Source organism: Squalius cephalus (genome assembly GCF_949319135.1).
Source record: "Squalius cephalus genome assembly, chromosome: 18".
NCBI lineage: Eukaryota > Metazoa > Chordata > Actinopteri > Cypriniformes > Leuciscidae > Squalius > Squalius cephalus.
This window is the reverse complement of record NC_137139.1, coordinates 15842948-15855722: the sequence shown is the minus strand read 5'-3', so window position 1 is coordinate 15855722 and position 12775 is coordinate 15842948. Positions and strand designations below refer to the sequence as shown.

The window sequence follows — 12775 nt, the reverse complement described above, 5'->3', positions numbered from 1 at the left end:
TTCATATGAGATTTGAGAAAAATTTACATTTCAATGCTTTTGCATTCTTTCACAAAATAATTGAAATAATTTTTTCACCTCTCATCTCATATTTTTTTCCATCACCATGTCTCTAACATGCATTTTGAAAATAGATAGTGTGAATTTTCAATTCATGCCAGTTAAAAAATTTCTTAAATGAAATGCGCCCAATGCTTGAATTTTCTATTTCTGAACTTTGATTTTCAAAAGTATAATTCAAAATGATATGATCATTTTTAATCTGTTATATTCATTATAAACTTATAAAGAAGAGCAGATATACATTTGTTCCTCTATTCACTTCCCATTAACCATCTTTTTATATTATATCAAACACATTAGGCAGCTCAGACAAATCCAATTATTCTCTAAAATAATTCAACGCTATCTCACGACCAATTCGTACGAATTCGTACGAGTGATAAAAAAGTGGCTAATTCGTACGAATTCGTACGACCTCACTCGTTCGAATTTGTACGATTTGTCTAAACCCACGTGATGGGTAGGTTTAGGGGCGGGGTCAGGGGTAGGTCATTCGTATGAATTCATACGAATTGGGCAATTCGTAAAATATGTACGATTTAGCAAAAATCGTACGAGTGAGGTCGTATGAATTCGTACGAATTAGCCACCTCGTAGAATTCGTACGAATTGCCGTGAGATCAGGCTGAATAATTAGCATAAATCTAATGCCAAAACTGTCCATTACTGTCAGGTAACCTAAAAAGTGTGTTTCCTGTTATAACATCTAAATTAATAAAATGTTTTTGTTCGATATATTATTTAAAATGACTTAAGTGGCCGTTCACACAGAACATGTTTTTGCATTCCACTTTGCAGCTTTTCCATTGTTTTTCTAAACATGCGCTAGACGGACGCGTTTGACCTTTTGCGCTAAAAACCTGCAGCTCAACTTAAAGAAAATCTACTTTCAAAAAATATGTAGACCATTCCTTTGCTCCGCATCTCATGTTTTTAAACGCAGAATCATGTTCTCTGTGAATGGCCCCTTACTTCACCTGACTGCATTAATGCACACCGATGACAGTAATTTTAGGCTTAGATCAAGTAGAAAAAACTTCTGCACATTAGCAGCTGCACATTTCCCTTTTTACACCCATCACCCACCCTCTGTGCATAATAGCTCTCTCATCTTCCCAAAGGCAAATGCCAGGGCCATTATATTTCAGAAAATGATGACAAGTCCTCATAGATAAAACAATAAATGTGGCCTTTTGTGGCCTGTTCCTGAGCTGCCTACTGTACTAATGGAGCTGATCCACTTCTCATACACATAAAACTCCATTTTCCTCTCAGTGCGATTCTGTGCGGCCTGAACTCTCATGCCTCACCTTGCATTTATTCATAGAGTCGAGAATATTGATGAAGTGCTCAATGGGGGGAGAAATTGGCTGAATGCAGCCGTCTAAGACTGGATGAATTGCATAGGTGTGGAGACAAGAAACCAAAGGACTAATTTGTGGTTTTCACATGGATGTTTGAGAACGTTTAAACGTGGTTACTTCACATTCTTATAAGATAAATCAAAAGCAATCTTTACATTTTTTACACATGCTCTTGTGTAACATGTAGTTTTAAACACATGCACATCGGTTTGTGTGTGGAACTATGTGTAACGTTAAGAGTGAAGGTCTTTAACTTTCACATCCTCTTGAGTTAGATGAGGTTAAGTGATTGTGTTCAACTGTTGTTGACCGTGACCCTTCTCAAAGAAGAGAGGCAGGCCAACATCCCATCTCATTAAGAGGTCGGCCTTCCCGACCCAACCAACTTTCAGTGTTTCTTCTATTTTTATAATATCAGGAGTGATGGAGATTGGTCTGCTCTCTTTCACATCATTGGCAAACATAACTATTTTTATATTCTCATTTTTACTCGCACGAAGTTAATGAAGCTCATTGTGAAGTGTGAAGTTCATTGTAATCGCAGCTGTTTAATGCCTGCATTTTTTCTCTAACAGCTGTGCAATAAAGTCACCCAGAGCACAGCAGTGATTTCAGCTCATTAGACTATAACGATAATGTTTAGATGAGCAATAAAAAATACTTACATGTTTGCATACAAACCCAGACCGGGAATAACAGTTCCCTGTTCCTCAGTTCCTCAGTATATATATTTTAAATCATATATATATATATATATATATATACACACTACTGTTACACTGCTCATATAAATAAGCTACACTGTAAGAAAATGTTGTAGCTCATTATAAAATATATGCTTCTTAACTATCTGGTTTTACTTAAGTGATGCATATTATATAATGTGACTAAATTAACTGGACTATATTGGGTTACACCAATGTAAGTAGTTTTTAAGGGTCACATATGGAAGAACTAATTTTTCTAGGGTAAAAACTATTTTTAAATAAATGATGGGTTGACCACAAATATTTAGCTGTGAAAACTGTCTATAAATCACTTTAAGTATAGTTATTTCATGCTACCAAGAAACCAGAGATCAGGCATTGCTTTATATTCAGGGCAAAGGTTGAATGCATCCAAAATGGTTACTAATTCAACATTAGTATGTGTGCGTGTGTTTATGTGTTGGGTTCACTTTGTGTTAACTGGCATATCTTTACATTCACGCTCATTGTTACAAGTTGTTAACACTCAAGTGCACAGCTTTCTTTGCGGTCCCAGCCTCCCCAGTACAAACAAGGTTTGTGTGTGTGCGCAAGTGTGTTATGATTTAGTGTATGTGCCCTATATGAGTGTGTGTACAGCAGGCCTAAAACAATGGCCCTCTCAGATTACATCTCTCTGTCTGTGGAGGCTGTAAAGGGGGGCAGGAGAACTCCCACCGGCTAACCCTCCCGCCTCTTCTGTCCGGGCCAACGCTCTGATTGGCTCAGGCCAAGTATATATTTACAGCATGGGTTCACCAAAACTCACTACAACTTTCAAACTCAGCACAAGAACTATATACCGTCTGGAGGGCAGGAGTAACAAAACACTAACATCTGTGGGGATTTTATACTTCTGAAACATCCAAAACAAAGCCTTTTCTAACTTTTCCTTTTTTTCTCGCTTGTTTTACGATTCATTTCATTTGTGTTAGTGGTCAGTCTGTATTTAAAGTAACTTAAAGTAGCATAAAGGCGTCCTGGTGTTTCTTCCATCCAAAGACAACAGCTTGCTTTAACCGTGGTGGTCTTGCTGGAATGAATATATCTGAGTCTAGTTGCTGTCAAGAGGCCAGTTCTCAGCCCAGCCAGGTTGTGGAGCGCGGGACATGGGGTGCCTCCTCCAGCACTCCGGGCCCTGACCGGGGACATGGTTTTGACCGCAGCCGGACCACAGAGCTGGCGCCGGTGCCCGGCTCTGGAACGCGGACGGGGTCCCGGATCGGAGGGTCCGCTGCAGAGGCCAGGACGGGAAGCCCGGACTCAACCCGACCTGGAGCTCTGACCTTGGGCTCCGGTGAGGGGAAATCAGGGGGGGAGTCGAGGATCAGGAGGCCGATGAATGCCTTCATGGTGTGGGCAAAAGATGAGCGCAAACGTCTGGCCGTCCAGAACCCGGACCTGCATAACGCCGTGCTCAGTAAGATGCTAGGTAAGACATTCACTGTGCATCATGGGGGTTATGCTGGGGTCATACTAGTACTTCGGCAGGGTGCAATGTCACAGACGGAGCATATTTGAAAAGGGGTGTTTCAAAGTCAGGTTAAGAGTTAAAAAAAAAAACATTAATTGTCTGAGTTGCCTAATTTTTACAAATAACAAGTAATAAAATAAAATATTAAAATATATAAATTGATATAAAATAAATACTTTATTTTAAGGTGTCCTTGTTATGTTGAAATTATACAATGAAGTACTGAGTAATATTAAATAATAACATGTATTTACTTTAGGGTTAGGGTTTGTTTTAGGGTTAGTTGCATGTAATTATGCATAATTTACTGTTATTACTACAGTAAGTACATGTAACATATGTAATACAGTGTTGCCTGTTAGGTTAACATGAGGTTAATAGATTAATCATTTTTGGTCTTGGTCTTAAAATACTTCAAATTGCACTGAGTCCAGTAAACATCTTTAGAAAAGGTCCATAAAATGAAGGTCATAGTGAATATTTTTTGATCATTTTTGTATTTATTGTTAAAATTCTACTCGTGTTGCACAAAATCACGTACCGATTTGCATCCTGATACTTCTACAATCAAGCTGTTTTGTCGTTTAATCTAACTACAAGCTAAATGTTATAATCATGCAACGTACTTGCATTCAGTTTATTACTGTAAAACTGAACTGAGTATGCAGCTCAGATTATAGATGAGAAAACAAGCCTTGGGCACACATGAAGAAGTCATTTAAAAAGTTTGGGAATCTTGCACAATATTTGTATTTGGCTGTTTCTCTGGGAGACATTTTGATGTCCTTATTTTTTGAAATATAACAGGGCTGCGGGAGACACACAAGCTGCCGATTGTCTGCAGCCATTGACCCATTAATAATTCAAATACTACAACCCAACCCTGTGTGCCCAGCACCAGTTACATGTAATGATTCGCTCATGTCACACACGCTTGTCAGCTTGTGTTACGTACGTCTACTTTCGACAAAAACAAACGCTGCTGCAAATGTTATCATCGTGACAGCTCTTTTAAAAAGTTGTGCATGATTATATCAGTATATTGATTCCGGAGAGCTTAATGAAATACTTTTTATAAATAACCAAATGAATCTGACTCAATAACCTGGGACTTGTTTGTTTCTATATTTAATTAGAACAATTTCGATAATATTGTAGTGTTGAAAATCATATTTCTAAACCACTAAATCAAAAAGTAGCATGACTCCTGAAGCATTAACACTGATGTTTTTAGGTCAGTCCTGGAAGGCTCTGAGCACACTAGACAAGCGTCCGTTTGTGGAGGAAGCTGAACGGCTCCGCTTGCAACACCTCCAGGATCACCCCAACTACAAATACCGTCCTCGCCGCAAGAAACAGCCCAAGAAGATGAAACGAGTGGAACCGGGTCTGCTCCTCCAAGGCCTGGGCCACGGAGGTCCGGGACCCGGAGACGCCTACTCGCCGCACCGCCATGCCCATCATCTGCTGCCCCCTCTGGGACACTTCCGAGACCTCCACCACTCTGGAGCTCCAGAGCTGGAGAGCTTCGGCCTGCCGACGCCAGAGATGTCCCCTCTAGACGTGTTGGAGGAGGGAGGCGGAGATTCTGTGTTTTTCCCCCCTCACATGCAGGAAGATGTAGGTCTGACTTCATGGATAAACTACCACCAGCATCCAAACCATCAGACTGGCCACCACCCTCACCACAACTCCCATAACCTCCAGCATTCCCACCCACACCTCAACCAGAAGTCTCCGCTGGCCTGCCTCCCACTGCAGGAGAAATGCCTGGTGGTCGAGTCCACGAACCCTAACAGTCTCTACCCCAACATGAGCCTCCCAGAATCCTCCAAGGCTCCTCACACTCCCACACCTACAGGCTATTACGGTCAGATATACGGGAGCAGTCAGCCCCAACCCGCCTTCACCTCTCATTTGGGCCAGCTGTCTCCTCCGCCCGAGACCTCGGCTGTGGCTCAGGTCGCTCCGCCCTCTCTGGACGCTGTGGACCAGCTGGGACCCTCGGCTGAATTCTGGGGCGAAGTGGACAGGATTGAGTTTGACCAATACCTGAGCGCGAGCAGGACTCGATTGAGCAGGAACGCCCCTTGCGAGGAGAGCAGCGCTTTGATATCAGCCCTGTCCGACGCCAGCAGCGCCGTCTACTACAGCGCATGCATTACGGGATAAAACTGCGAACTCCACGCAGACCTGAAGTCTGGTGCACATACGAGTCTCAGATCTTTTGAATTATTCGAGTTACCTTCTTCAGGGAATCATCTTGCCCCGTTTCACGAATCACTGGAGGTTACTGAACTCTATACATGTCAAGGATGGTTCTCACAATATAGACTTCACTAAATTGCATTTCACAGTATGACTAGTCATTTCTGGTCTTGATAACCTGTACTTTCTGAGACTGTGGTCGAATTTAACCGATAATTTTGCTGACTCCATCCAGCTACTGTATGCTTACGGTCTCAAATGAGGGTACTGGGACGTGGAAGTCAAGAATGTGAATATTTTTTGCTATATATACATATGTCTTTCTATTTGCTTTTTATATTATTTCTATTTTTATAGACATTTTATATAAGGTTGAATGAAAATACGTTTTGCACTGGGTATGTGAAAACCACTCAAGACTCTTTTATATTGCACTTAATATCTTTCAAATACACTTTTCCATGACATCTGAAGTATTTCGATCTATTGGCGACTAATTTATCATGCATTCTTCCCTTTTTTGTGGCTGAATATGTTTGAATTGGGACATGTGGACATGAAATTTTGTAATCCTCTTAGCACTTGAGGAACATGCTGAGTTGGTAATAACTCTCCCCCTTTTGGTAATAATTATCTTCAAATAAAAAGAGTTTGCAATAAAAAATGTCTCAGAGCTATTAAATCAAAGCAATTAAATTGAAAACACACAATTGTATATAGTATTTAACTAACACACTTTCCCACACCACAGAGTGCATGTGCTTTTCTAGACAGTTTTTTCTTCTTTAAAAACGTTTTTAATTAAATAAATTGTATTACACATCAAAATGTATCAATGCATTTTTTTTTTTTTTTTTGCTAAATAAAGTTGTCACTAAATGTTGGGTGCTTGTCAAAATCATTACACATGCATTAGGTGCATATTTTCCTGATTTATGTAAAATGGTGATGTGGCTGCAATTGTTGTTGCCTTTTGAGAGAAACAGAGAGCGAGAGCATGAAGGGCCGCAATGTTTAAGTTGTAATCCAGTCTCGTCTCTCTGATTCCCTCCTCCAAGATTTTTGATCAGCCACAAAATGAGTTTGGCTCTTTAAGCTATTTTTTCCCCTAAAACCACGGACAAAAAGAAAACATTTTCGACTGAGGAGAATAAAACTGAAACTGTCTTCTCTTATGTCTTCATACAAAAAAAAGGCAGCTCTGAGATTAATGAAATGCTCCCTCATGTTGATTCATTCAATTCTTGAGAACAAAAAGATTGATATAAGAGTGTTTTTCAAGAGGGAAATTACTCTTTCCAAAGCATTTACATTTCAGTCAGGATGCCTAGTGTGTGTGTGTGTGTGAGTGTGTGTGTGTTCTTTACATCAAATGATACATTTCATGTGTTCTTTTCCCCCATATCATGCTGACTATATTCGGATGTCTGTTGAATGACACACCACAGATTCGCTTGCCAAGACGTTAAGTGGTCTCAGTTAGGTCCAGGTCAGCTGTCGTGCGGTAAAGTTTCATCCCGCCAATTAATTAGACATAAAATTAGCAGGAATGTCAAAACAGAGGAAGATCCTGGGGAAACTGGGGATGTTGGGATAGCAGGAATCTGTGTGTTGGAGAATATCTCCCTGCTTGTGCAGCAGGGGGAAGGATGTTAGAGGGAAGAGGAGCTTTTTTTCACCCCTGACCGGCTCCCTAAATGGAAAGAACAACACTGACCGATCATGCAGGTCCAGTAATTCTGAAGTCCGATGTGCAGGTCAGCAAAACGACGTGTATTTTGAGCTGCGCTCTATTTCGTGTGTGACAGCAGACCAAAAAAATGCTACTCTTGTGGTCGTCAATGGAATTGCGCCTTATCTTTCACAGTTTATGGGTTATTGGCCATCTGTGGCTTTGTGAAGGCAATGCCCCCCTGGTGATTTTTTATTTATTTATTTATTTAAAAACAATTCACATTAAACTGATTGTTAAGTTTTTGACTTTTTTGAAAGGATAAATAAGCAAAACTCAACTCTGCAGGCTTCAGCAATCTCAAGTTTAAAACAATGTTTCAACTTAAGCTAACAGACCTCTTAAGTCTTTGTATCTCATTATCAGTGAACTGACCAGTGTTTGTTTTCTAAGATTTGGGGCCTAAAAATAAAGAGGTTCAAAGCATTCTCAATGCCTTTGAACATTTTTGCTACGTTTTTGCTTACACTGTTTCTACACCTGCATAGTTCTGATAGAAGAGCTCCAGACAGAAAAATTAGGATGTTTTCAAGTTGTGTTGATCGTGGTTACAACATCCAAATAAAGTTCTCTTACGATTCAACCTTAAAACTGGATATCGTACGTTAAACAATAATATTTTATGTACAATATTTGATTATAATTTATTATAGAATAGGCCTCCCTTTATAAATTCATTCAACAAAACTTGTATCACGTATCTGTTGAAATATTTAGTAAATAGACTGATGTAAATCTCACAAATCTAAAATATACTATATATCACATTAACGGTTCCCCATATTTCAAATATGACCGTAAAATGACTCCGACTAGTCGGCTTTACAGAGATTAAACCACATATGGATGCACACAAAGCTTATACCCAACTATATTTTGAATTATTGTTGCATATGTTTATTTTTTGTCACACTTACTGTGAGTCAGTCTGGAACCCTACTATGCTAATATTAAGAATATAAAGGCTTATTGAGGAGAGGCATGCTATTTTATATATATATATATATATATATATATATATATATATATATATATATATATATATATATATATATATATTAAGCCTAGTTGTCTTTTTTAAATATATTTTAAAGTGATTAGATGTATAGTTTTGGCTTGGTAAATGATAAAAAATCATTTTAATAATGCTGTAAACTTACTCAGTACATTGAAAAGGGACCTGAATCCTCTGTATCTCTTTTTTCCCCAATTAAATTACCTCAGAGCATGCAGACGTCATGCAATGTGTTCATCTGTTCGGAGGCATATGTCTGATTTTTGGGAACGCAATGGTGTGAGACAGTTCGAGGAGGCAATTATTCCAAATCATTTTAATGACAGACTTTGGCTAAGGCATTTCAGAATGACTAAAACAGCATTTTATATTGTGTGCAATGAGATGAGGTTCTGTTTAGTCCACTTATCACATGATCTGTTGAGGCAAAGTCGCATGGGTTTTTTGTTGCGCATCGAGGAATTGGTTTAGTAAATGTGTTTTCGTAATGGTTTTTGTGCATGTCTTCTTATCGGATAATACAATTATCCACCTCATCTCATAAGTTTTTTAGGTTAGACTTTATTTCGATAGTCCACTATAAACATTCCAACCCGATCTCACGGCAATTCGTATGAATTTTACGAGGTGGCTAATTCGAGGAATTGGTTTAGTAAATGTTTTTCCGTAATGGTTTTTGCACATGTCTTCTTATACAATTATCCACCTCATCTCATAAGACCTCAATTGTACTCAATTGACGCTAAATCGTACATATTTTACGAGTTGCCCAATTCGTATAAATTCGTACGAATGACCTTCCCCTTGACCCCGCCCCTTAACCTACCCATCACCCGGGTTTAGACAAAGCGTACGAATTCATACGAGTGAGGTCGTACGAATTTGCAACTACATGCTACATACATTTTTTTTTCATTAATTTGCAACTACATGCCAACCAACTCTCAGAGTATTAGACTGTTGACATGTAGTTGAAAAGTAATGTCGGTTGGGGAGCATCAAAATAAAGTGTTAGCAGATATTAAGCAAACAGTATTATGACTGGTAGTTGACATGTAGTTAGTAGAATGTCTAAAGTACACTGAAAATAAACTGTTACCGTTTTTATGCACATTTTAGTATTTTATGCACATTTCTATCCAGCATTTTTTAAATGCAATATCCCAAAATGCTCATAAAAATATGTGGTGTGTTTTATGCGTTTGCACACGCGGGAGTGTTAGTGATTTCATGTGTCAGTAAGTAAGAAGGCGAAAGATCTTGACCTGTGTAAGTGTTTTATTATTGCAGCTGAAGAGTGCATGTGTGTGTGTGTGTGTGTGTGTGTGTGTGTGTGTGTGTGTGTGTGTGTGTGTGTGTGTGTGTGTGTGTGTGTGTGTGTGTGTGTGTGTGTGTGTTTTCTTCGCACACTTGCTTCAGCTTTTCCATCAAGCTAAACAACGGACTCTCCCCAAAACCCCGTCCAGCAAACCTACCGCATGATGTCATCTGTATATTTTCTGTTTCTTTCCTCCCTTCTTCTTCTTATCAGGAAGTGTGGCCCCTTACTATACCCTTACTCTTCCCCTCTTGGACAGGAAGTTGCTCTGCCTTCCCTTCCTGTGTAAGCAGCAGGACGTGGCGCATATGTGTGCGCGAACAAACATGCGTGTACCCGTAAATGCGTAAAGGAACCACGTATCTATTACGGGACACACTGACTCTGTTTACACCTGGTAGATGCATGATGTAATATGCATTTTATATTATATATCATTTTTGATATTTTTTTACTAGTGGGTGCAGGACACTGAAGTACAATAAAGTAAACTGTGAACAATTTATAAAAATTTGGGACCAAAAATTATTCAGACACTTTGACCTGACCATGTTTTGCTTACTTGTTTTTTCTTTAATTGCAGATGCGACCTTTTTACACCACAGACTGAACAAAATTAAGCATTGCTTGGTAATTGGTTGACCTAAATTATCTAATTGTGTACTTAAATTTTTACAGCTGACAGCTATTCAATTCATTTGTGAGACAGTCTAACAGAAAGATGGCCAAAACCAGTGAAATATCATCTGATTTGATAACTCTGAATTCTTGTATATATATAATGAGCTGCCTTTGTTACTCTGGCTGAAAGGATAACAGTATATAGTGAGATGGGAGAGACTGTATGGAGGCGGGTTTAGCGTAGTGCTGTGGGGCTACTGGCCTATTTACCCTAGCGGCCCGGCACGCTGTTAGCCCTGGCTCGCACTGGCACGACAGTGGAAAAGCGGATGGGGTCACTGACAGGCCAGTCTAGAGCTCAGAGGTGCAAGGAAGCAATGTTACAGTCAAAATCATATATTAGCTTCTGCTACTTCTCTACAACAATATTTGAAACATCTTGAGATCATTAGAAGGATATATTTGACATTTTAGCACTGATAGTCCTTTAAATGTTGCATTGAATAACTGCAACTTGATCCCAGTGAGTAGGTGGCTTTTTAATAGAATATTATTCCAGAGACAGCGCTAGAAAAAACAAAACTGCTGGTCGCTGGTTCCTGACTTCCTGTGTCCAATCTTTATTGTTAAACTGGAGCGTAAGTCTCCTCTGACTTTTTCTTTCCTGAACTGTCGGCATAATTTACGAGCGTGGCTGTGCACAGGCCTGGTGGTTTGGTGGCCTTGGGTTTGTGTGACCAGTGGGTTGTGGGTTCAAACCCAGGACAGGACGGTAACTGTGACCCAACCAAATGGACACATGCCATTCCAGTCTGAGCTTCAAACACAGGTTGCGATAGTTACAGTTAGAACAACCTGCTAAGACTTCATTGGCTATATTGGTGGTTATATAGATTGCAGACTATCTGATGCTTTAACACATTTGTATTTTTTAGTTCCACCTCCATTGGATGTGAAATATGTGCAATAAACAGGACTGTGCGTTTTTACAGTTGTAGTTCTACAATTTATTGCAATTAAATGATGACTGTATACTGAGACTTCACTGTAGGTCCAGGAAATTACTGTAATGTAGCAGTGCTACGCTGTAGAATTACAATAATTATCTGTCTGCATTACAGTAATCCTGACAGTATGTACACAGTGTTTAGGTTCTCAGCAAGTTCCCAGCATTTTTTCTATTTGCTGATTTATTGTGCTGCCTCTCCCCCCTCATCATTCTTTCAACCAGTGACTGCTCAAAATTTGCTCAAAAAGCTGATTTATTCTGGAATGAAACAAGTCATTGAATAATTGATTTAACCATTTAAAAAAAAAAAAAAAAACATTGAACCATTCTGGAACGAAACATCACTACTATGTGTATGTTCTTTTTAGGTTTAAATGAACCTGCCCAGAAAATACACTTATTTCTTCATAAAATATTATATCATTGATATAATGTTCAATATTGCAACATGTAGGTGCTAGTCTACACATGTAAAGTTGTAATTAAATAATAATGATATAATTAAATCACAATCACAAATAATAATATGATTAAATCACAATTAAAGTTACCTTTTTTTCTCTCATGCAACACAGTGCTACCAATTGTGTTCTGTAATGCTATTAGACAAACTGGAGAAAATAACTGATAGTAAGAAATAATAATGGTGTAATGGCATAATGGTGATTTTAAAAGAAACATATATTTACATGATTATCAATTTTCTCAATTTCACATGATACAGTTATTTTAAAAAAAATGTATTATTATTTGTTATGACTGTAAGTGAACTAGCTTGCATTTGTGTTACATTCTGAATAATGAACACAGAATATTTGAAGATATTACTTTAAAAATGTTGGCAATTGTTTACAGTGTGCTCTAATTGTCAAAGTATTGCAGTCGATTGTGTTATTTCAAGACAAGCAGCACTTGTGAGGGGCCATTTTCTCCATGGCTTTCTGCAGTTTCCATGACAGTGCCATAATTGACAGTGCAGCGTCTGTGAGACGGGCTGCTGACCCGGAGTGACGCCTTGCTAAAGATCGGGGAGCGAGCCAGCAGACTAAAACAGCCCTCATAAACGCTTCGTTCTTTTTTGGGGGTTGTTTTGGGTGTTTTTGATGTTTTTTCTGTTTCGAGGTTATTTTTTCCTTTCACACAATTCCCCTTCTCAGGTTTCCATTTTCTCTTTTACAAACATATCATTGTGAGTCTCCATGTCTGCAGAGTCAAACAGGACTTG

General features: G+C 38.9%; 1 protein-coding gene across 1 annotated transcript; it reads left to right on the top strand.

Moving 5' to 3' along the window:
- The first annotated feature begins 2940 nt into the window (after positions 1–2940).
- On the top strand, positions 2941–6732 carry sox18 (SRY-box transcription factor 18). The gene is made up of 2 exons (XM_079848685.1): positions 2941–3605; positions 4882–6732. The coding sequence occupies exons 1-2, from the start codon at positions 3212–3214 to the stop codon at positions 5817–5819; spliced, it is 1332 nt and encodes a 443-aa protein (XP_079704811.1). The 5' UTR covers positions 2941–3211; the 3' UTR covers positions 5820–6732.
- Positions 6733–12775: the final 6043 nt, after the last annotated feature.